The sequence below is a fragment of the Lissotriton vulgaris genome, chromosome 4_1 (genome assembly GCF_964263255.1).
Source record: "Lissotriton vulgaris chromosome 4_1, aLisVul1.2, whole genome shotgun sequence".
Classification (NCBI taxonomy): Eukaryota; Metazoa; Chordata; class Amphibia; order Caudata; family Salamandridae; genus Lissotriton; species Lissotriton vulgaris.
The window spans coordinates 1,653,323,364-1,653,346,203 of record NC_141691.1 but is presented as its reverse complement, the minus strand read 5'-3'; the positions used below and the strand labels follow the sequence as shown (position 1 = coordinate 1,653,346,203).

The 22,840-nt window shown below is 44.0% G+C and overlaps 1 protein-coding gene across 1 annotated transcript in view; it reads right to left on the bottom strand.

Annotated features, from left to right (window-relative positions):
- Positions 1 to 16,497: 16,497 nt before the first annotated feature.
- The window catches only part of STMN2 (stathmin 2), a 176,079-nt gene continuing 169,736 nt past the window's right edge, over positions 16,498 to 22,840 (bottom strand). The window contains exons 4-5 of the mRNA XM_086965916.1: positions 19,936 to 20,127; positions 16,498 to 17,989 (exon numbers count right to left, since the gene is read on the bottom strand). Coding sequence (XP_086822042.1) covers positions 17,930 to 17,989; positions 19,936 to 20,127 — 252 coding nt within the window. The 3' untranslated portion in view covers positions 16,498 to 17,929. The remainder of the gene's footprint in view (positions 17,990 to 19,935; positions 20,128 to 22,840) is intronic.

The following is a 22,840-nucleotide window of genomic DNA, read 5'->3' as shown; positions in this document are numbered from 1 at the left end:
TTTTGCTCAACAGAAGCTGGTTTTGCGACATTAGATCCTCCTTATCATGTTATCACACCAATTCACACATCAGTGATAGGTTTATCCCTCTCACTTATCAATACATGGGGTAAAGAGTTGCCAAGCCGTATATATCTTTTTGCAATTTGGCAGCCTTATCTTACATGCCCCTGCAGAACTAACACAAGTCCAGGCACATTTCAAGATGGCACCAATATATTTATATCTTTTTCACCTCTCGATAATTAGAGGTCTCTATCGCCAGACAGTGAGCATTCCCGCTATGGCGTCTCCGCCATTTATGAGACAACCCGGTGGTATGGCTACTCCTCCCACCCATGAGAGACATGTTTGATGCAGGGCGCTGCTGCATACAGGTTCAACAAATAGCTTGCTCTGCTTGCCCCAGGTCATGTTAAGGGGAACAACTGAGAGTCAGAGACTTATGGCATGTTGAGCGGGTATGTGTTGAGATGGGGGGTTATGAATTACTTGCGAGATTTGTTTACCTAGATGTGGGCGTGGAGGACTCATTATAGTATGTGGCAGTAGTTTTCCTGTACACACAAACGTGTCTATTGCTTATCTCCTCCGCTCTTCTTATATCTTTACTTTGTCAGGGTGTGTTGCCCACAATTATTCTACCAAAAGTATGGCCGCACTGTATGCCAAAGGCTGTTTGTTTATGCTTATTGTCTTTGTTGTCTTCTTTCTGCTTATTGAGCCTTTTATGTCCATTTACTTTCCTGACCTTAAATAGATATATTGCAGAAATAAGTCTGGGCATTCGTATAGGCCAAATGAAGTGTACCGACTGCAAGAATACAGTTGGCAACATTGAAGGTATCCATAGCATACTCCAGCACAATATAATTCGGTGCTAATTTCCCTTCTTTAAATATTAGATTTTAGCTGTCTTTTTATGATTACAGCCATCTCTGAGTCGGTGTTTCTCTCTTTTGTGGATATGATTGACACTGATTGGATGAACTTTCTACAGAAAATCTTGCACTGATCCCTAGTCTAGGTAGGGACATATCAGTTTCATCCCTTTTCTCCTGTGACTTCTCAGAGGCACCTCTTAGAAAGTACCAGAGATTTTTATTGTCATTTGGTGGCAGTTAATTGTGACCACATTGTGCAGTTCTTATTATTCTGGCATCCTACGGTTGCACCTAGATGGATTTCAATTTTTTAATGATAGGGATTTAAGGTAGCATGCAAGCCAGGCTTGGTAGCCCCACACTATGGGGTAGGTGGCCACACATTGGTTTCCTTTGTGCACATTTCTTTCACAAACGTATAACACTCCCTATCTCTTCTCTTACTTTTGGTGTTGTCTTTTTTTTCGCATTGGATAAATGTGGTAGATATATTCATAGTAGTAAAAATGTTTAATAATTGTCGGGGCAGCCCATACGTGATGTCATGTTTTCTGTTTACAGATTCCCCTACCACTCACCTGCAAACATATAAATGGGCGGTCCTGATGAAGGTGGATACAAATCCAAATATTCATTGAAAAGTGCATTTACCTGGTTGTTGTGAAATCCCAGCCTACAACACAATCGCTGATATCTCTAAGGGTTCTCTCCGTGATTACCACCAGAGTATGCTTTTATGGCTGGGTAGACCATGCATGTGATGAGACAGTGTTAGTGGGTTGTTGTGAGTGAGGTTAGACTCATTGTGTGGGTGATTTACCAGATATACCAAATGTTTCAATGTATATGTATCATTTCCAAACTGTAATAATGTATTAAAATAATTGATACATGCATTTCTAAGTGGAACAATTGTATATTTCCACAAATTAATTTATTGTGGATCCATACGCATGTTTTACATTTTTGTACTATTAGAGAAATTGAGAAAATATGAATACATTAAAAAATATAATAAAATGATAAATATTAGCATGATTATGTGCATGACTTGCTAACTCTAGTAATGGGCAGCCCATAGTGCTTAAGTGAGCCTATAGAGAAAGAATATAGGTTGTGTTGGAGTTTTTCTTAAATTTTCTGTGGTGATTTCTTCCCCCTTGCTCCCAGACCTACAAATCAATTGTAGTGGGTACATCTTTATATATAGAATTAGTCAAGCAGTGTAATCATGAACCCACATGACATCCCTGTATCCTCAACAATGAAGCGTGACATCCCCTTCTGAACATATAAGTAGCCAGACTTTACAATAAGGTGCTTGCATTTTCAGTAATAAACATTGCAGCCTATCAGGAAAAAGAACTATTAACAGCATTAGCACCCCTTTAAATAAAGGTTTGTTTTTGACATCTTTGAATAAAGCATTGGCTAATCTTATGATGCAAAATACTTTGAAACAATGCATTGTCAAATACAAATGGAGAACACTTATTAATAAAGCCTTTCAAGCCCTCTGACAACCACCTTTTAAATAAAGCATTGTCAACATGTGTCTTTTTAACAGCTTTTAGACTACAGAACCTGCAGCCATAAACTTCGACCCAAGAGGGCGTTGCATTCCTAAGTGTAGAGCTCCTGCTCCACCCTGGGGAGAGCTTGAAAAGCCAAGTAAGGCATGGGAAGGTCATCATCTCATTTGCCTTCTTAACCTAGGGTCAACTTTAAGGTCACCTTGGAGAGGGCTCACAGGGGCCCTGCTAAGCCGTTTGCCCCAGGGAGGCCGCCGATGCCAGTGGTGGCCAGGCTACTTCATTACAAGGACAGGGATCTTCTGTTGAATCAGGCCAGGAGGATGGGTCCATACACAGTGGACAACAGCAAGGTCACACTGTTCCCAGATTACACGTTTGAGGTACAACGTCGCAGGGTCTCGTTTGTGGCAGTTAAGAGGGCACTGCGGGACGAGAGTATCCAATACTCTCTGATGTTTCCTGCATGGCTCAAGCTAATGGTGGACGACAAGTCTTCATTTCATGACAGTCCGGAGGAGGCCTTGGACTGGTTGGAGTTTTATAAAGCAGCGATTGGAAAAGCGGGGAGTGGTGTTACTATGGATGAGATGAGACCGCAGCCAAGGAGACTGCGGCGAAACCGGCGTCGCCAACCAGCGGCCCATGGGCTGACAACCACACAGAGAAGTAACATACAGCCGTTTTGCAGGCAGTCATGCCCATTTCACAGGATGGGAAGGGCCCGCACCCGGAAGGGATGGAGTCGGAAGGAGGATTCCTAGCAGAGGATGATGACCTATCGGAGATCGGAAGCCAGAAGCTACCCCATGTGACTGCGGGCACTGCGGACGAGATCGTTGATGGGTGACATAGACTTTGGCTAACCCTGGATTGAATAAGGGGGTGGAGTGTGGGGGGAGCTTGCTGTGAACTTGGTTGGACAATAACTGATTATCCGGAGATATGGAGTAGGGGAGGGCTGTAGACACTAGGGGGAAAAGGCCTCCTGAATACACTACTCCGACAGGGGCGTGTTCAGTGTCATGTGGGTCGGGTGCGGGATGCTGGTAGATTAGGTGTCTGCTTCCCTGAAGTCTGGGGCTAACCTCCCGTAAGTTTAAGTGGGTTAACTCCTTAGGAGCTCAGTGGGTGTGTTTGACTAATAGTTTGGATGGGTCCTAATGTTGTAGCACCTATTTCTGGGGGGTTTAGGGGTGAGTTGGGGAGGGGGGTTTGGGAAGTTGGGGACACCGGTGTGCTCTTAGACGTGGGGTGGGTGTAAAGGTGGAAAGGTTTGACCAATGGGTACACTGCATGATTTGAAATGTGTTACTTGAAATGTGTGAGGACTCCATACAATGCAGAGATGACACAAGGTGCATCCCTTCCTGGTACGGCGAGGGGCGCATATAGCTTTCCTTCAGGAAACACATCTTAACCTAACTGATGGGGCGGCACTGAAGAAGAGGTGGAGGGGGAAACTGTTGTACACGACCTACTCTGCATTTGCCAGGGGTGCCTTGATATGGCTGAAGGTGGGGGTCCCATTTCAGCCAGCACAGCACTTGGTAGCCCCAGAGGGGAGATTTGTAGCAGTGATGGGACGCCTTAATGGTGTAGAGGTAGCTTTATGTAGTGTGTATGCCCCTAACGTAGACCAACCTTCCTTTTTTGAGAGATTGTTGGGGTGCCAAGCGCCATATCTGACTACTGCGACAATACTGAGGGGAGCATTTAATTTGATAATGGATGAGGAGTGAAATCCATCTCACCCGCTAGCTGGGACTTCGGTGAGTAGGATTTCCAAGGCGAGAGGCGCCTGGCAAACCAACTGGGGGCTAATTGACATGTGGCGTGCCAGTCACCCGGAAGAGAGGGATTATTCTTACTACTCAGGCCTTTACGATCTACATGTGCAATTAGATGCAATATTATGTGATCCTGCGGTCCACTCTAAGGTGATAGGTAGCAAATACCTGGCGAGGACACTGTCGGACCACAACCCAGCTTAGATCGGAAGTGTTGGAAGATCCGGTCTTTGGGAAGGAATTGAAGACGCATATTGAACAATACTTTGAAGAGAATGAGGGGACTGCGACTTCATTGGCGCTTGAATGGGATGCATTTAAGGTTGTGACTAAGTAGTATTGTATTGGTAAAGTGATAGGAATATGGAAAACGATTTTGACCGGCTTGGAGAAGGGTGGAAGGACGATTGCGGGCTGCAGAGAGGGCCCGGCCGGGGAATCCAGGGGTGCAGACCGAAATCTCGGAGGCTAGATAAGCAGTAGCGGTTCAGATTGAGAGACTGCGCTCCTTTGACTATAAGAATTACAGGGCACGAATGCATGCTGAGGGGGACAAATCAAGTGTGCTGCTGGTGTGGTTGGTTGAGCCGTCCCCTCGGGGCACGCCAATACTGGGCCTGGCAGCCCCGTCGGGAGAGATGTTGTACATGCAATCAGGGATAAACGGCCTGTTTCTGGAGTATTACACTGGGCTCTACAGTAGCCACCGGACTCAGGGCCCTGATGATATATGGGGATATCTGGAGGGGGTGGCTCTACCGAGTCTGAGCAAGGAACAGGTGCGATCTGCTGGGCAGTGAGATTACGATAGGGGAGATCAGGAGTACGATCAAACATATGGCTTGCAATAAAACACCTGGGGTGGACGGTCTCCCTATAGAATTTTACTCCAAATATGTAGATTGCTTGGCTCCACGGTTGCAATTGCTCTATCGGGAGGCGTATAAAGTAGGGTGGTTGCACGAGACCTCCTGCAACCTGGTAGGGAAGCTACAGATATGAAGGCGTGTCGGCCACTGTCAATGATGACGACTGACTACAAAATATTGAGCAGAATATTAGCATCGGGCCTCCTCCCATGTATGTCACGGCTGGTGCACCAAGATCAATCAAGTTTTAAACCTAAGCATAATATGGCTCTTAATGTGAGACGGCTGTTGTGGATCCTGGAGCACTGTCAGGAATTGGCGTCGTCGGCTCTGATTCTCTCACTGGATATAGAGAAGGCGTTCGACAGCTTAGAATGGCCATTTCTCTTTCAGACAATGCGTAGGTTGGGATTGGGGGAGGGATTTGTGAGGTGGACTCAAATATTATATACCTCAGTGACTGCTCGGGTGCGGACGGGGGGACGGTGTCAGCTTCCTGTACGGTGAGTCGGGGCACACAGCAGAGTTGTCCACTCTCTCTGCTGTTATTCGCACTGGTGATTGAACCTCTGGCGGTGCGGGCTAGGTCGGGGAGGCACTACACTGGGCTGGAGGTGAGCGGCGACATGCATTATATATCACTCTATGAGGATGACCTGCTGATGTTCCTGGCGGGCTCTGGCGCAGAGTTGGTGGGAGTGACGGTGCTGTTGCGGGTGTTCAGTGGGGTATCGGGGCTGTGCGTGAATTGGGAGAAGACTAGCCTGTTCCGGCGTGACAAGCAATGGGAATCCCCGACAACTTGTCTGGAATAAGATGAGAGCCCTGCTGCCTGCCATATCTGGGAGTTAATATTTACCTCAAGAAAGTAGATCTACTGGAGGGCAATGTGGATAGAGCAGTGCGAGGGGTCAGGGGAAACATGTAATTTTGAAGCACTCTGCCACTCTCAGTGGCGGGGAGGGTGGCGCTTCTGAAGATGGTGGTGCTGCCTCGACTCCTGTACTACTTCCGAACGCTGCTGATCTGGATTCCGGGCCGGGTGTTTAGGACGCTTAGAACTATGGTAGGAGGATTTTTATGGGGGAGCGGTAGGAGGCGGTTTGCCTTGTCAACGATGATGAGACCTAGAGTGGAGGGGGGCTGGGCTTCCCCGGACTTTGAACTGTACTACCTAGCGGCCCAGCTGCAGTGGCTTATGCAGGCGAGTGCTCGAGAGTTCAGGGAACCGGATGGCCCAGAGGATCGCTGGGTATCATGGCATGTGCTGTCCTGTGTGGTTATGGGCCAAAAGCTGCAGGTTGACTCGCTGACTTCTGAAGAGAAAGTGCTAAGGGCATGCTGGAATAGAAACAGGCGCAGGGTAGGCGAGACTTGCCCGTACGCTCTGGAGATACCTCTTGGAATGTGTACAGCCCTCCGACACGGCGGGGACTGGGCGACATTAGCAGAGTGAGAAGACCTGGCGTTACAAATGATTGGAGATATGTATGAGGGGGAGTGCTCTCTTGCCTTACCAGGCAATACAGGACAGATATGGATTGCACAGGAGAGATTTCTTGTTGCATGCCGCCTTGGTGGCAGCGATTCAGGAACACTGGGGGGAATAGCTGCTAGAACCGCTAACACCTTTGACCTGCCAGTATGTAGTGATGGCCACAGGGAGGATAAAGGCAGTAACGTGTCTGTATCAGCGAAGGGTGGGGAGGGGCTTCAGCCACTGACTCGGTTGAGAGAAAAATGGGAGGTGGACCTGGGCAAAGACATACCTGAATCGACTTGGGCTACATTGGTGGAAAGGGCGTGGAAGGGTACGCGAAATGCTAGATTCCAACTTATCAGTTTCTATATTGTACATAGGGCGTACCTAACCCCAGGACAGATAAATAAATACTTTAACGTGGACACTTTGTGTTGCCCTAGATGTCGTTTGACGGCTGCAGACTTCTTAAATATGATGTGGGGTTGCCCGCAGCTCGGCACATATTGGAAGGAGGTGGTTGGGGTCCTCTGTGGGGTGACGGACAGACAGATAGAACCTAGTATGGGAGCATGTTTATTACACTGGTACCCTCACACAGCGTGAACCAAGGTAACGAGTAAGTTCATTGATCTGGTGTTACTGTTTGGCTAAGCGGGAACTAACGAGACAATGGAAATCCATACGGGGCCCTAGTATAGATTGCTGGAAAGCAGAATTTCAGAGCTGGGCGGCTAGTGAGGGTATGGTCAGGCTCCAGCAGGCAAGGAGAACGAAATAATGAAAAGGCGGTGGAAACGGCACAAGCATGGGAAGCTTTGGTGGCCCTGTTGACGCTGCCGGAGCCCGATTTGGATACTGACTCTTTGGAGGCACCTCAGGAACAGGCTGAGGCACACTGATCATAATTAAGTTTAGATGAGCACTGGGGAATGGAGATGGGCTAGGGCATGGAGAGGATTGAGGAGCAGCCCACATGCACTGAGAGATTGGCACACCCCAATATGTTGAGGATGATTGGACATTCTGGATTGAAGTATGTAGAGCACTCCGGTGAGGGGGGTTAGATGGGTAGGGGGGTGGTAGAGGCCTAAACTAGAGGGAGTTCAGTGATGGGCTCCACATACTATTGCTTGAGGTTTGGGATGCGGGTATCTGTGTTGGCACTAGAACATGAAGGGGAGGCTGAGGTGCTTATTCTGATGTATCGATGTAAGCGTATGCTTACCTATGAATAATGTTTGGAAACACTGTATTTCATAATTGCCCTTATTGATGATTGGCCGTGTGTGGGGATGTTGTGTGGGTTGAAAACCAATAAAAGACATTTTTTTTGTAAAAATCACTGGTCACTGGAAAAAGGTGGACTCTGTCGGCAGAAAACACAGACATTTACGGTCTATTCACCATGGGGGAATCACCAGTGGTGGGGTTCACCCACCGCAAAATGATCACATACCAGATGGTCAAAAAGCAAGAAATCTGGGCAGATTTGATGGGCAGAACCCATTCCCTTACACATGCTTTATGAGCGATGTAGGAGAAGGCTCAACTGCCAGATCTGGTTTTCCATATGCTTGGGATGTGTGCAAGTTAGAGCCTGGATGAGCGGAGTTGTCTGGAAGGTTTGTAAACGTAGATGCAACTGTTGAGGTATGCTGGACCAGTGTTACAAAGCTTGAAAGTGTGGTTGAGGAGTTTGGATTGTGTTTATTTGTTTAGCTAGTGGAGCTCCTTTCAGGTGTGATGTGAGAGTAGTGTGGGAAGTGGAGTTTGATTCTGACCTCTGAGTTCTGAAAGGTCATTTGGAAAATTTCTTGTTGATCCTGTCTTATACGGTGTTACCGTAGTCCAGTATACTTGTGACTAATGCATTTATTGAAGTCCCATTGAAGTACCTCCACTGGCTCCCTGTTCGGGAGAGAGTGAAATTCAAGGTCATGTGCATTGCTCACAAGATGCTAACCTGGAATGGTTCCACGATCAACCACGCCATGGTCCTGCCTTATGTGGCGAATAAACGATTGCGCTCTGACGATCTACACCTGGCCATTGTTCCCAGGATTAAGAGGGGCAGAAGTGGTGGACGCCTTTTCACTTATAATGCTGCTAAGCTGTGGAACACCCTCCCCCTCCCCTTACGGAGGGAACACAGCCATTTAGCCTTCCAGAAATCATTGAAGACCTGGCTCTTCCCTTAAGTGTATTGCGTTGTCCTTCTCTGCTACTGCCATAGCGCTGGGATGCCCTTGGATAGCTACGCACTCAACAAATGCTGTTTTCATTTCATTTCATTTCATGCATGATAGTATTCCAGGGGTTGATTGGGCGCCATTTGAAAATTTTCTTCAGCATCTTCAGAGTGTGTAAGCATGAGGCAGTGATAGCATTGACTTGAGTAGTCATGTTGAATCTGCTGTTGACGATCCCATGGTTCTTGGCGTGGGTAGTGGGGTCCATTTCAGTCCTAGATCTGTTGGCCACCAGAGTGAGTTCCAAAGTGAATTTCTCTTCCCAAAGATCACAATTTCAGTCTTGTTAGTTTTCAGCTTCAGATAGTTTGTCATCTTCCAATGTGTGATTTAAGTCATGCAGTTCATAAGGGAGAGATTTAGTTGCATGTCATCAGTGTAGAAGACATTGATGTGAGAGCAGATGATGCTGGCTAGAGGTATCATGTATGTGTTTAATAGGATCGTGCTCAGCGAGGATCCTGTGGTACTCCACAGATGTGTTTGTGGGCATCCTAGGTGTACAGTGCCAGTCTGACTGTCTAGGTCCTTCCAGTCAAGAAGGAGCAGATCCATCGAAGTGCATGTCCTTGGAATCTGATGCCAGTTAGGTGTTCAAAGAAAATGGGGTGGCAGACCATTGTCAAACACTGTGGAAAGGTCGAGGAGGATGAGGGTTGTTATGCCACCTCTGTCCAGAGTCATGCACATGTTATCCATGGCAATGATGAGGGCAGTTTCCATGCAATGGTTGGAACTGAAACCAGAATGAGTGGTGTCAAGGAATTTGTCATCATTGAGGTATTTGGTGACACATCTGTTAATGATTTTCTCAAAGACCTTGGTCAGGAATGGCAGCAGGGAGATCGGTCTGTAGTTGGCGAATGTTGAAGGGTCTGCGGGGAGTTGCTTCAGCAATGGGAGAATAGTTGAGTATTTCCAAATGTCTGGGAAAGTCATGGAAGAGATGGAGGCATTCTGCATTGATATGAGCATGGTGCTGATGAACTGCAGTCCTCTGGAGTAGGAGTGGTGGGGTAGGGGTTTGACATCACAACACAACATAACATGAGTGGATGCACTATGGCTGTAGGGGCTTCTTCTGAAGTGATGACAGGCCATGTAGTTAGCATTGGTCATTTGGATTAGATTGGGAGGTCTTTGGCAAGGTCTTATGGGTCTAGTTGCAGGTTGAAGTTGAGAGAGTTTGCTTCAGAGATCCTCCAAGGGGGTGACTAGTTGGAGGCGGCCGCTGGTGTAGTAAAATCCTTCCTGACAGTGAAGATGTATTTGCCTCTGTTGGTGCTGATATGGATGAGGTCCACCAAAGAGGCATGTTTTGGTGATCCCGATCATTTGGTGGTACTGTTTCAGGGCATATTTGAACACTTAGCTCTCTGCATTGTCCTAGCTCATTTTCTGTTTGCGCTCCAGTTGTTTTTAGTGGATTTTCATAAGTCTGAGTTCCTTCATGTTGTATAGCTGTGCTTGAGGGGGCCGGGAAGTTGATGCAAGAGGTGATCCTATTGTTGAAGTTCTTGTCGTTTTTTGGGAGACTATTCCTGTGTTTGCATTGCTGGGTGTTGAGAGCAGTATTACAGTCCTTGTCAGTGAAGTTTTTCCTTTTTCAGCGGGCTGGTTTGGTGTTAGTGTGTGTGCCTTGGACTAAGATGGGAATGTTTAAATTGGTGAGGTTGTGGTCTGTCCAGGAGACTGGTGTGGGCAAATTGACTCAGATGTTGACAAAGTTGGTGAAAATAGGGCCCAGGACATGGGTGAGGCCCAGGCTTCCGAGGTTTATAAAGAGTGATTTTGAGTTGGAGTCACTGTGGTCTTCCAGGTAGGGGTTCATGTCTCCGATTAGGTTATAATTGCTTCTGTTGAGGGTGAGTAGTGCGACGATGTCTCTGATGGAATCAGTGAAGTTGGTTCACAGTCCCAGTGGCCTGTAGATGAGAGTGCACTTAGAGTAAAGTTGGGTGTGACGTGGAGCTTAAATGACAGGTGTTCCATGTAGGAGGATGTCTGTGGAGGTGGTGGAGCTGATGGCATTCATGTGGATGATGGCGATTCCACGTACGGATTTGTAAAGTCTGTCTTACCTGGCGATCGTGTAGCCAGAGGGGATGACAGTGGCCATGTCAGCTGCCAATTCATGGTTCAGCCAGATTTCTGTGAGAAAAAGTTGGTCTGGGGTGATGTCGTGCAGCGGGTCCCAGATCTCTGTGGCATGCTTGGTGAGTGAGCGGGTGTTGGGGATTATGCATCTGAATGCAGTGTTGGTGGGTTGTTTTAGCACTGTGTGAGTGTGAGAAATTGGGGTGTTGGATGCTGTCAGAGCAGGTGTGGTGAGGGCTGGGTGTGGGTAAGTGCATGAAAACTTGCATTAGAATACTTCCTTGTTGTTGTGATGTTAGGTCAGGCAGAAGCATAGTGCACATCGGCTTAGGTTTGAGGAGTGCAGGGTTCCAGCAGGGTAGAGGTGGGAGGGCAGAGGATCAGAGTTCTTGGCATTGGACCCGGTTCAAGCATGGACGGGCACAGTCGAGCTGATTTTTGGTGTGCCAGTGGTGCACTCCTGTGCGCATTTACTGCGCATCCCCACTGCGGCTGTTTTGGTGGAAAACCAGTGAAATCACTTCCTGTGCAAACAAAGAGAGGCACATATTTTTTCTCCCGCTCTAGTACTCTCTTCCCTCTCTCTTTTTTCCTATTTTCCCTTCTCCCCTTCTCAATCTGTCTGTGCTGTTTTCCCACTGACAATCGGCACATTTATACTTTCCAGTCATCTACATTTTGCACAAGTGTTTTAAGCAGATTAGTTTAATCATGAATCAGACCACTAACATTTTTTCCTGTTAATAGTTTGTTTCCTTGAGTGTGGGTGGCTTAAGGCGGCACCATAAAACTCGCTCCCAGTCATATTTTACACCTCGATTTTATATAGATATGATTTCTACAACACAGTCCTTAGTCTTCAGTAAGTGGTGTTGTTGCTGTGCTTGTTATTTATGTTCCCATGTGATTGCTTACTCTCATTTCGTATGTTTTCATTACATTTACTTTATGAAAGTATCATATACCTACAAGTTTAAACTAGCCATTCATAGAAACTCTGGTCAGTCCTCCATGTGTACAAAATTCAGGGCAATGTCAACCCTACACCTCTTTTCTTGGCTGAACCAGGAGAGATACCTATTAAATGGAATGTATAGATGTTTGCTTTTCATAATTACTTGGGAAAAATTGAGGGACAGGAAGTCTTCAAACACTCGCAACATCTTCCTCAGCCACTGGCTGGAGCACAATGATCAGAAGGAGATGAATTTCTGGCAGAGGTGGCTGGCATAGGTAAAAGCGGTGAGAAGGTGGGCGGGGTAGGGGCGGGGATAGGGGTGGGATGGGTAGAAGCCGGCAATGACGGACTAGGTATAATTAAATAAATTAAGGGGTAGATTTATAAGCCCCTTGCGCCGCTGGTGCTTCACGTTGCATGACGGACGGGGTGCGCAACCTGCTGAGTGATATTTACAAGCACAGTTAAAGCCACCCTGTGTGACTTTGCCTATGGCTGTAAATATCAGCCCTTTTCACGCAACACTTTGCATGCTAGTGGTGTGACATGGGTATTGCTGTGGGTGTTCCCACGCAACACGCATGTCCACTGATGCATTTTCAGACTTACCTGGAATCGTAACTCTGGAAATACATCAGAATGCTAAATCGCCCTAGGAGTGACATAGTGAGGTGCAACGAGGTGAAATGTTTTCATTTCTCTTCATTTTTTCCTCTTTCAATGCATGCTGCATTTTACAGCAAGCATTGGGAGAGGATATCACCTCAAATGATTGTTTTTGTCCAGGAAGGTACCCCTTCCTGCACAAAAACAATCTCCCCATGACGTAGGCATCTTTGCACCATGGTTCCAAGGTGCCTGCACTAGCGCATGGCAGCAGTTTGTGCATCTGCGCAAGGGGAAGGACAGAGATACTGCATATGGTTGTCAATATGTCACATCTCATTGCTTCAAAACTAACACAGCGTGGTGCAGCAAAATTACTTGCGGCACCACTCTGTGTTAGTTTATTGTAAAATTGCACCATAATACCTATTCCGTAATATGTCGGCTTCCCCTCTGCCACGCCCCACTGCTACATCACGCTTACTAGTGCCGGCCGCTGCTGATTTCTGGATGAGTTTGAATATGCTATTAAATGCCTTGAATTGCAGTTTGACACCCAGACAAGTTAAATAGTATATAGAAATAATATTTTTTTTCAAGGGAACAGCAACCCAATTATATGTAGCGGCACTTTGCATTTTAGTTGCTCCTTCGAGATCAGTTCATTAGAGATCAATTAGCTCCCAGAGGCTGTAAAGTATAGAGAAAAAGTTATTAGGGCGAGGAATCATAAGTGGCCTGAGACTAGTGAATTTGCTAAAAGCATTGATCTCGCCAAGCAGTTTGCAAATGAATTATGCTCAGGTACTGAAGCAGCAATGACAGCATAATGCATGATATTAAATAGAAGGATTTCAAATGGTCACAAGCAGGCACACTTTCTAAAACTAAAGAACCTACTTGTTATAGGTGTGAAGGTATTTTACTGTAAGCAAACATCAAAAAATGTACAGCTTCGAAAATTGACTGCAAGATATGTGGTTGGACAGGGCATGCTGTCTGTTTTCAAATCTTCTAAGAATAATATTGTGAATGCTATTACAGACGGAGAATGGCATAATGAATTATCTGATCATATTGACACTTTATTCATTTCTATAAAGGACACTAAAACATATATTTATTTGATGGTGGCAACTTGGATACTGCAAATATAGATAATGATGATATTGTTTAGAATGCTCCTTATGTTAATGTTCACACGGTTGGTTTAAAGTTAAATCTGCTGCTTGATTTTGGTTTCAAATTCACGATAATACCACTTTCTATCACGGACAGTCTATGTGAAGTATCCTTTTTCCGCGCAAAATACATCTAAGTGCCTGTGGAGGTCAATGGCTAAATACGCGGGATCTCTTTGTTTCAGAAATTAGGGGCTTATTTACAAGTCCATTAAGCCGGCAGTGTGTCTCTTTTTTTGACGCATCAGCAGCGCATAGCGCAGACCCATATCTACTAGGAGGCCTTGCAAGTTGACTTTGCGTGGCTTTTCATGGTCTTGGACATATGGAGTAAGCAAAGCAGCTCAAGTCGCTGCGTTGCCTTACTCTGGGCCAAAGAGAAATTTGATGGGGGTTACAGCACAGATAGAAGGAGGGAAATGCCTCCATTGATTGTTTTTGCACAGGAAGGTGACTCTCCCTGCACAAAAATAACACATTCCCCCAACGCAGACACCCTTGCACCCTGGGGGGGCCCTGCATTGGCGCATGGCAGCCATAACAGCACTAGCGCTGTGGGAAAGGGTAGGAATACGCGATATCTCACTAATATGACACATTCCTGCCCTTTCCTTTTGACGCAGGACAGTGCAGCAAAATGACTTACTGCGCTGCCTCAGTCAAAAACTTGTAAATGAGACACTAACTTTACAAGGAAGAAAAATTGAAGGGAATCAGTGCATTCCAAAATGATCTTCTAATACTTGATCCAGCTAAGTTGACACCCAATCAAGTCTCAAGTTCTTGAGAAAGTTTTTTGCAGTTCTTAATAAAGTTGGAGAAACTTTTGGCATTGATGTATGCTAGATGGAAGAAATTGATTACGTAGGGTGCTGCGTTTCCAGCAAGATTATTGCTCCTTTACCTAATGTAGTCAATGCTATCACTCAAACTTGACCTCCGGAGAACAGATAGGAACTCAACTTGTTGTTGGGTCTATTCACATTTTACATAAAATTAATGCAGAGGTTTACTAGTACTTTTAAGAGCAATTTAAAGAGAAATGTGAACTTTGAATCGTCATTTCCCAAGAAAAAGAATTTTGAATCGATCAAAAACCCAATTTTATGATTCCCTGCTTTGAAAACCTTCAGGGACTATCTTCAATCTAATCTAATAGCTGATGATAATGAAAAATGTTTAGGAACCATTGTCAGTCTGATAGATGTTCATAGAGAAGGCACAACGAGCTTCACTTCTCTAATTCTCTCAATTGAACAAAGTTGGCAGATGTGTTGTGGATACTGTTACAAAAACCACAAAAAGAGGAAAAGGAAGGAGGGGTACGTGTATCAATATTACACACCTACCTGGAAAAATTACATTTTCTTTAAAACTCCCCTCACCCTCTAGATGGTGACATGCTTCATCATAGGGCTGCTACAACATCCCTGTGTAGACCAACGCCTGGGATGGAGCAAAGGGAGAGGGAACACTATACAAACATACATGTGTTGGGATTTATGCAGTAAACCTCATATAAAGAGACACTGATAGGATACGTGTAAAACTAGGTTACCCTTAAAAATCTTTAATTTTGGATTCCTTGGATATGATAAAAAAAATTCTGTGGAGATGGTCTAGAGGATAATTAGGACCCCTTTGTCTCTCCTTACTGCTTTCTATGTCATCATGTTTTGGAAAATTGTTGTCGCACTCTAAGGGTTGTCTGGCTTTTCTCAGGACATGTGATCCTGTTTATTTCCTCACATCTCTTTTCAGGTAGTGACCTGGTATTCAAAGGGAAGTATGTTTTAACAGGACTTATTGCATATAGTAACATTGCTTGTCACGTTCTATGTAGACACTTTCAGATATTTTAAGTTTCACTGGAAAAATCACTCAAACTGGAGTGCAAGCGGGAGCATCCACATTGTCATATTTTCATCAAGGGCAAGATGCCACTTAATCGTGCCTTCCCAGAGGCACCCGTCTCTCACTGTCAGAAGTGGTAGCCACGAACGAATGATGGCCACAGATTAACACCTTGGCTGCTAGGGGGTTTTCCCCTCCTATGCTGATCCTACATGATCCCCATTGTTCATGATAAGGTCAACTCGTCAAACGCACAGCGCAGGTAACACCCATGACGAGCTGACCTTGTCATGAGCATGGAAGGGGTTAATATTGCAACTAATCACTCATTCTGGTGCAAATTCTTCAGTTCACGAGTGGTGATTTAGAAGGCGCTCAGCAGCAGAGACGTTTTAAGGCATGGGCAAAGTGGGCTCCGGCCCAGGGCCCCAGCTTTCAGCGGGGTCCCCGATTAATCCAGTTCTGTTCTCCACAGTCTTGTCCTGATGAGCTTGAATGATTTTTAAACATAATTTTAAATACCATTATCCTTTAATTTATTTTTGATATGGCTAATGTGTGGGAGTCCTTTATAGACCTTTTCTAGAGAAATGTTTTGTTTATATTTTTCAACACCATGAAACATCTGTAAAAAAGTTTCTTTTAGATCAAAACAGGACCTCGCATATGAGAAATGGCAGTGGGTTGCTTATTTGCAATAATATTAGTAAGCTGCTGCTATATTACAGTATTCAAAACATACTTCGCTATCCCTTAGATGGAAACACATTTAGAATTTGGACCAGACTGTGCAGTGACCTGACCAAGGAGAGCATGAACAAGCTTAGATTGGGCCATAAAGGGTACCCCATCGTCCTTAAAATGTTCCTGCTCGGCAGAGGACACTGCAATCTGTAGGGAAAAAAAATTGTTAGTGTCTGAAGCACTCGCCACATTATATCACACCACAATCCCCACTGTTGACTTGAACCAGAGAACAATGAAAAAAACGAGCTTTTTCAGTTCACAGAACCCCAATTCTTTATTAATCACAGCTTGCTCACAATGACGAACAGGAAAATAGCACTAAGGAAGGAAGAATAGAGTACGCAGGCAGCAACCTTCTGGAAACAGGCCAACTTCAAAACGGCGACTATGCTTGAGATCTGGTGTATGCTTGCCAAGGATCAGTCCAGGGAGCACTCGCCCATTCGAGTGGCTTCCGATGCTGCAGATCTCATAAGTATGGATGTCATTAAACTAGCTAGGAGGGATCTACCACCAAGGAGCAACAATCAGCTTGAAGAGACATCAGTAATGTTAAAAATTGGACCAGTCATCATATAGGTCCCAGAACATACCCTCTAAAAAAATGTCTCTAAGTATTTTATGTAACAGTTGCAAAAAATAAGATTCTGCTTTTGGCCGGATTATAAAACCACATTTTGAGGATTCAATTTTCACAGATTCAAAAAAGCCTCAACCAAGGATGTATTTTTTACTTGGATCTCTGCGGGTATAGGTAGGATAGCATTTACACTTACATTCCCATCACTATATTTTATAGTTGTAGTGTTCCCACAGATCATTAAAAGTGGTCTCCTTTTCTTTCATGTAAATACTTATGAACCAGCCAGTAACTCACAAGGCGCCATTGGCCATGGTTAGGGATCCATCATTTGCCCAATGACTGTTCGGATTTCTACTCTGCCAATAGGTGTACGGTTTATGTCGAAGGGCTACACAGAGTAGTGCTACCTAAATTCTCCCTTGTGCCCAATGCAGATGACACTGTTTAGGCTGAACCCTGACTCGTCCACAAGGGGCGCGGCTCTTTAATGTATGCATTGTGCTGTGGAAACCACAATGAATGATGTGTGCTGGACACACCAGGAGAGCTGCATGGATGTGGCCAGGCGTGGTTATATCCACGTCACCTATGATCTTTTGTTTATAGTTTTAACAAACTTTTAGGATTCCTGTACAAATTGAGAAAATGAGGAGGCGGTGAGTCTCTAGTACCACAGACCTCCTGCCCTCATAGTTCTGTTAGACTGAAAACTGCAGGGATTGGCATTAGACATGGGGACGGGGAAAGAACAGACTTAGCAATTGTAACGCAGTGGGGACAGACAACATCAAAAGCCTGTTACAGGACATGTAAAATTATGAAATAACTTGCATAATGCAATACTCGTATTTTTTAACAAAAATGTAAATATTTACAAAATAAGATTCAAGATTTTTAAACATCAAGCAAATCATTCTGCAAAGAGACTGCATTTTTTTAAATTCGTTTTTTGTATTTTTTATAATGAGTTCTTGATTTTCTTTTTTTTTTTTAAACCATGTCATACATTTTTCATACTGATATCGCATGATCCATAATAATATAGGCAGGGAGTTTACTAATGATGGAGACGTGTCACATCAACCATTGCCTTTTCTCAGCCAGAGAGTTCAACCTGGAGTTCCTTGTTCCTGCGGACCAATTCGGCATGTCTCTCCTGGAAAATAAAGGTTTGGAAGAGTCAACGAAGAGAACAGAATGCAGGCATGCTGATGTGATCTTTTCAAATGATCCAAATATACATGATCCAGAAATGCATACATTTCAAAGAAGTACAAGTGATGCCTTCTTATACAGGAAATTCCTGTTTCTTAGGACGTTTAGTGCCCAAATAATAAATAGTTTCCTATGAGCAGTGGTGCCTTATTCCAGACTAAGATCTGGCTTACTCCTGAACTTCTAGGAGTAGGACATGCTTACTCAGGTTAAAAGAGGTTTTGTGAGTCACAATGGTTTTTTCCATTAGTAAGCCTTACTCTTGAAAATATATTGGTAAGTCACACATTGACTAAGACACAAATACTCAAACAAAATACATTATGAAGCTGGCCTGGATATTCAGATGAGCTCCACATTTAAGAAAGGCAAGGCTAAGATTTGTTTTTGGTGTGCCTATAAAACTGATCATGGGAGACTAGGAATCTAGTGAGATAGCTCCTTATTACAAATTCCAGTCAAAAGAATTGACAGCTTTTTTGCCGTTTAGGATACATTTAGGTGCACGCAAAGCAAGAAGAAATGTTATTGACGTTTTTAAAGCATGCCAGAAAAGCATATCGCCTTGTGCCATGCTTGATGAAGAAATGAATTTGGAAGAAGAAATTGAATCAAATCTAATGAATAATGCCATCTTTTCATCTGGACTATAATGAAGATAATTTGACTTCTTTTAAGATCTGGCCAACTCATTCGATAGTGAGGGTTGAGGCCGTGGACATGAACATTCATTGTAATCTAACTCAGCTTATAAATGAGGAGTCTAGTGGGGCTGCAACTACTCATACTCTGGGAATCATGAAGAATTTGTAAAATACATAAATCCCACATCCTTACATGGAGATGAGTAGCCCTTTAAGAAATCTACATCACCACAATTTTTCAAAGCAAAGAAAAAGGTCAGTTTTAAATCCACATGAGCCTTTCAATACCTCAAGGAGAATGTGTTTGTTGGGGCAGTCAGAAAATGTCAACTCAGAGTTTCCTTCACTTCTGCTTAACTGTGATTAGTATAGAAGGAATACATGAGAGAGATGAGCTTGTTCAAGGTCAGTCCTTTAACAAGATTGCCTAAATGGGAAGGCAGTCAAGCTTCACAGCGTACAGGAATACTTTCTAATCATAGGATCTGGTGTAACTCATTGTTTTTCAGTAAAACTAGGCTGCAGATATCAAACATCTGGTGCAACCTGAGAAGGGTCTTCTGATTATAGAAACAGAGCAACTGCTTTGATTAAAGTTTTGTTATTACAGTTAAATGAGGCATCCTATGGAGATACATTTCTTAAAGTCACATCCCCCAAGCCAAATATACTTGAATTATTGCATCTTCTGGCTCGGGCGCCGCTTTTTTGGTACATTTGCTCATGCCACTTTCTCAACATTGTGAATGGACAACTATCCAATGTTCAAAAATCTGGGATATTAACTTTCTACTTAGGGGAGATCTTCTCGTAGTTTGGTGCATTTTATAATGCCTTTTTCAAGCCTGATATTTTTTATAAAATGTAGTACCACTCAGTATGAAATCCAATTGATCACATGCCTCAAATGGTAGAGTGGAAATAGAAAAGTAGGAACACATCTGAATGTGCACTGTAGGAGTAGACAAAGAAATAGGGATAAAAGGGTCTGAATACCCTTAATTGTAATCGGCCTCAAGAGGTGAAGGTTGTAGCAGATCATCTTACTTTTAAGCTAGAGTGACCCTTTCCATAGCCTGTGTAAAAGTGTAGCACTTGCTTTCACAGTACATCACAAGAGTTCATAATGGGTGTGGAATGGAAATGGCATGAATTGTCCACCCTTTGCTAATCTTAAGGCAGGTGAGGATTGATTCATTCTTATCTTACTTCAGTCCAGTAGTAATCTAGTAGTTGTATTTACCTTCTCTTGAAGGCGCTCCATCAGGGAAGCTAAATAGGCTTGACGATTCTCTTTGATCTGTTCCATTTTCAGGATCAGCTTTTCCTCTGCCATTTTGCTGAAGTTGTTATTTTCCTCCGCAGCCTTTTGAAGGACCTCTCGTTCATGCTCCCGCTTTTCTGCCAGTTGCTTCAAGATCTGGGCTTCCTGGACCTGAAACACATAGATGCACTTTGTTTAATAATCTATTCTGTGAGGCCATCTTGTGAATCAAAGTATTTCTCTGCCAGCAACATCGACTGCATTTATTGAGCTTCTCCTTGCTGCCTATTGTTGCTTAATGAAAAAGACAAAAATTCTTTAGAAGTGCAAAAGTTAAAAACTTCTTAAATATAGAACTGATTAATAAGACTTTTACTTTCGAACTTTTTGGTTAATCCAGGCATTATTTACTTTATCAGATTTATTGGAAATCATTATATTCAATTTACCACCTGTCAATGTGCATTGTACATTTTACACCTACTAAAGGACCTATTTTGAATTTTCCAGAGCAGTATCCTAGAGGATAGGTTTCAGACTGATTGCAGGTGGCCTGGTGTCTCTACACACAAACCTTCTGACTGCGGGAACACTTGACCCAATATTATTGCAAATGGGTTGGAGCAGGGGCTAAGCTTCCAGCCGATCATCCACAACACCATGGGAGGAATATCAAATGCTCCTTCAGCTGTCCCAGAGCCCACCCTGCCTGATGTCCTTTCCACTCCTGTAATCTATGTGTTGTAAATGAGACTTAATAATATTAAATTGGTCAAAACCATGCAGAAAGGGACAGAGTAGTCGGCATCCGTATAGTTTTTTCCAATAGAGGAGGCTAAAAAATTGTTAACTTTGTGGTGCTGGGGTGTAACTACTGGCCATAATTGATAATTTCAACCGCAGTAACTTCAGCAACCCTATAGATTGTAACTCATAGTTTTATCGTATCTGTATCGTAAAGTGCCGCTTGAGCGATCACTTCGGATACAGTTTAGAGGGACGTCTCACTCCTTCGCGGTCAGGCAATCAAAGCGCATTGATTGCCTGACCGCGAAGGAGTGAGATCGCTCAAGCGGCACTTTACGAGCATCCCACATTTTCTCCACCGGCTGGTGGAGAAATTTCACGTATTTACTGCGTAAGATATCGTGATTGAATCCCGGGCCTTGGATGGTGTCGGCTGACACATCCGCACTCAGCAAGATCCAAATCATCAGGTTGTCCACCTACTCTTTTTAGTCCTGATGAAGACCGGCTACGGTTGTGACACAGCCAGCACCATTCAATAGGGTCGAAACGTCGACGTTGTGTTAACAACCAGTCCATACTAAGTTTCAATGACAATAGGAGAAAATATATGTATTTGTTGAAACAAATTGATGTGAAAAATGTTTGGGCTGTTTCTTACTTGTATTTATGTATTTTTGCTTTGACACACAGCCAACATCACTTGTCACTATTATTCAATTAAGCACGTATCTGTTATTTGTATGTTTATGTCAATTCTGTTTTGGACAACCCTGTATCAATTTTACCTATATTTATGTCAGAATTTCTAAAAATAAGAATACTTTGAATTAATTTCAAAACGGTGTGTGTTCTTCTTTTCCTTCCTCCTTTCTCCCTTAACAAGGAATTCTATCCCAGGGGGAATATGTATTTCTAAAAGTAATTTTGTGATATACATTTTTAGTTCTGCCTATAGTTTAGGTGTACAAAGAAATTGATTTTTCCTCCCAACAGAACCATTGTGTTTGTTTAATCTTGGAACCCAGGTTCTGAGGGTCACTGGGCCACCCCATTATAGTTAATGGCTGATCAGGAGGCCAGAAAACTAGCCCTTGGAATAACTCTAGTGATCCAAGGTTCAAGGTGTAGGTCCAATCCATTTCACTCAGGTAGCAGGGCAGCAGGGTATCCGGGTAGCAGGGTAGCAGGACAGCAGAATAGCAGTCCCTCATGCAGAGCAGCACAGCAGTCCTTCTGAGTCTTCCAAAGGATCCAGAGGTGTACTGAGGCGCTACCACCCCTAGAGGTGCTTGGAATTTACACCCTCCCTGCCCTGGCCCGAGTTTGTCTGGGCTCACAAAAGACTTATGTCAAACCGTTTGTGAGTGTGCTCAAGTGGAGGATTTGTGATGTGCTAATGTGGTAGGTGACAGCTCTGCCCCCTATCAACTAAGAGATGGCCTATCCGGCCAACACCTATTCCCCCTTTGTCTTAATGTATGTGAGTAATACACAAACAGCCACTGCGACCCAGGATACAGGTTGCAGGCAGCAAATATTTAGGACAATAAATTGGTAAGGCATCCAGGGAATTAACTGTGTCCCTTGCTAGCCTAAATCTCATCCAACACATCCATTCTCGCATGCACATCAAAGGCCATACATTCGATTGAGTGTAGTCTATCAATCTCACCCTCCAGAACTTAGCTATTCACCCTTGTATTGTCCGACCATTATACTATTAGTTTTACCTTGGGAAATATGTTTTTGACTAACTCTTTGCCCCATCTATAAGGTACTTTCAGAAACTGGAACCGTATTGATTTGCATTCCTTTTGGGACATGCTAAACTGTGAGCTGCCCACTAGTCAGAACAACACAGACAGTTTTGAGAGGGCGATTGCTAATGGGCAATTGAATGCTATTGATACTCACGCACATACACAGATTAAAACCTCCTGTATAAGGCTACATGAAGCATCTAAATGGTTCACTACCGATTTAAAAATTATGAAACTTAATGTACGTTAGGCCGAAAGGAAATTCCATAAAACCTACCTTGGACAGGCTAGAAAGCAATACATTGCGAGCCACATGGCTTATTAAAAAGCTATCTTGGAGGCTAAGAGAATATTTTTTACCAATAAAGTACTTG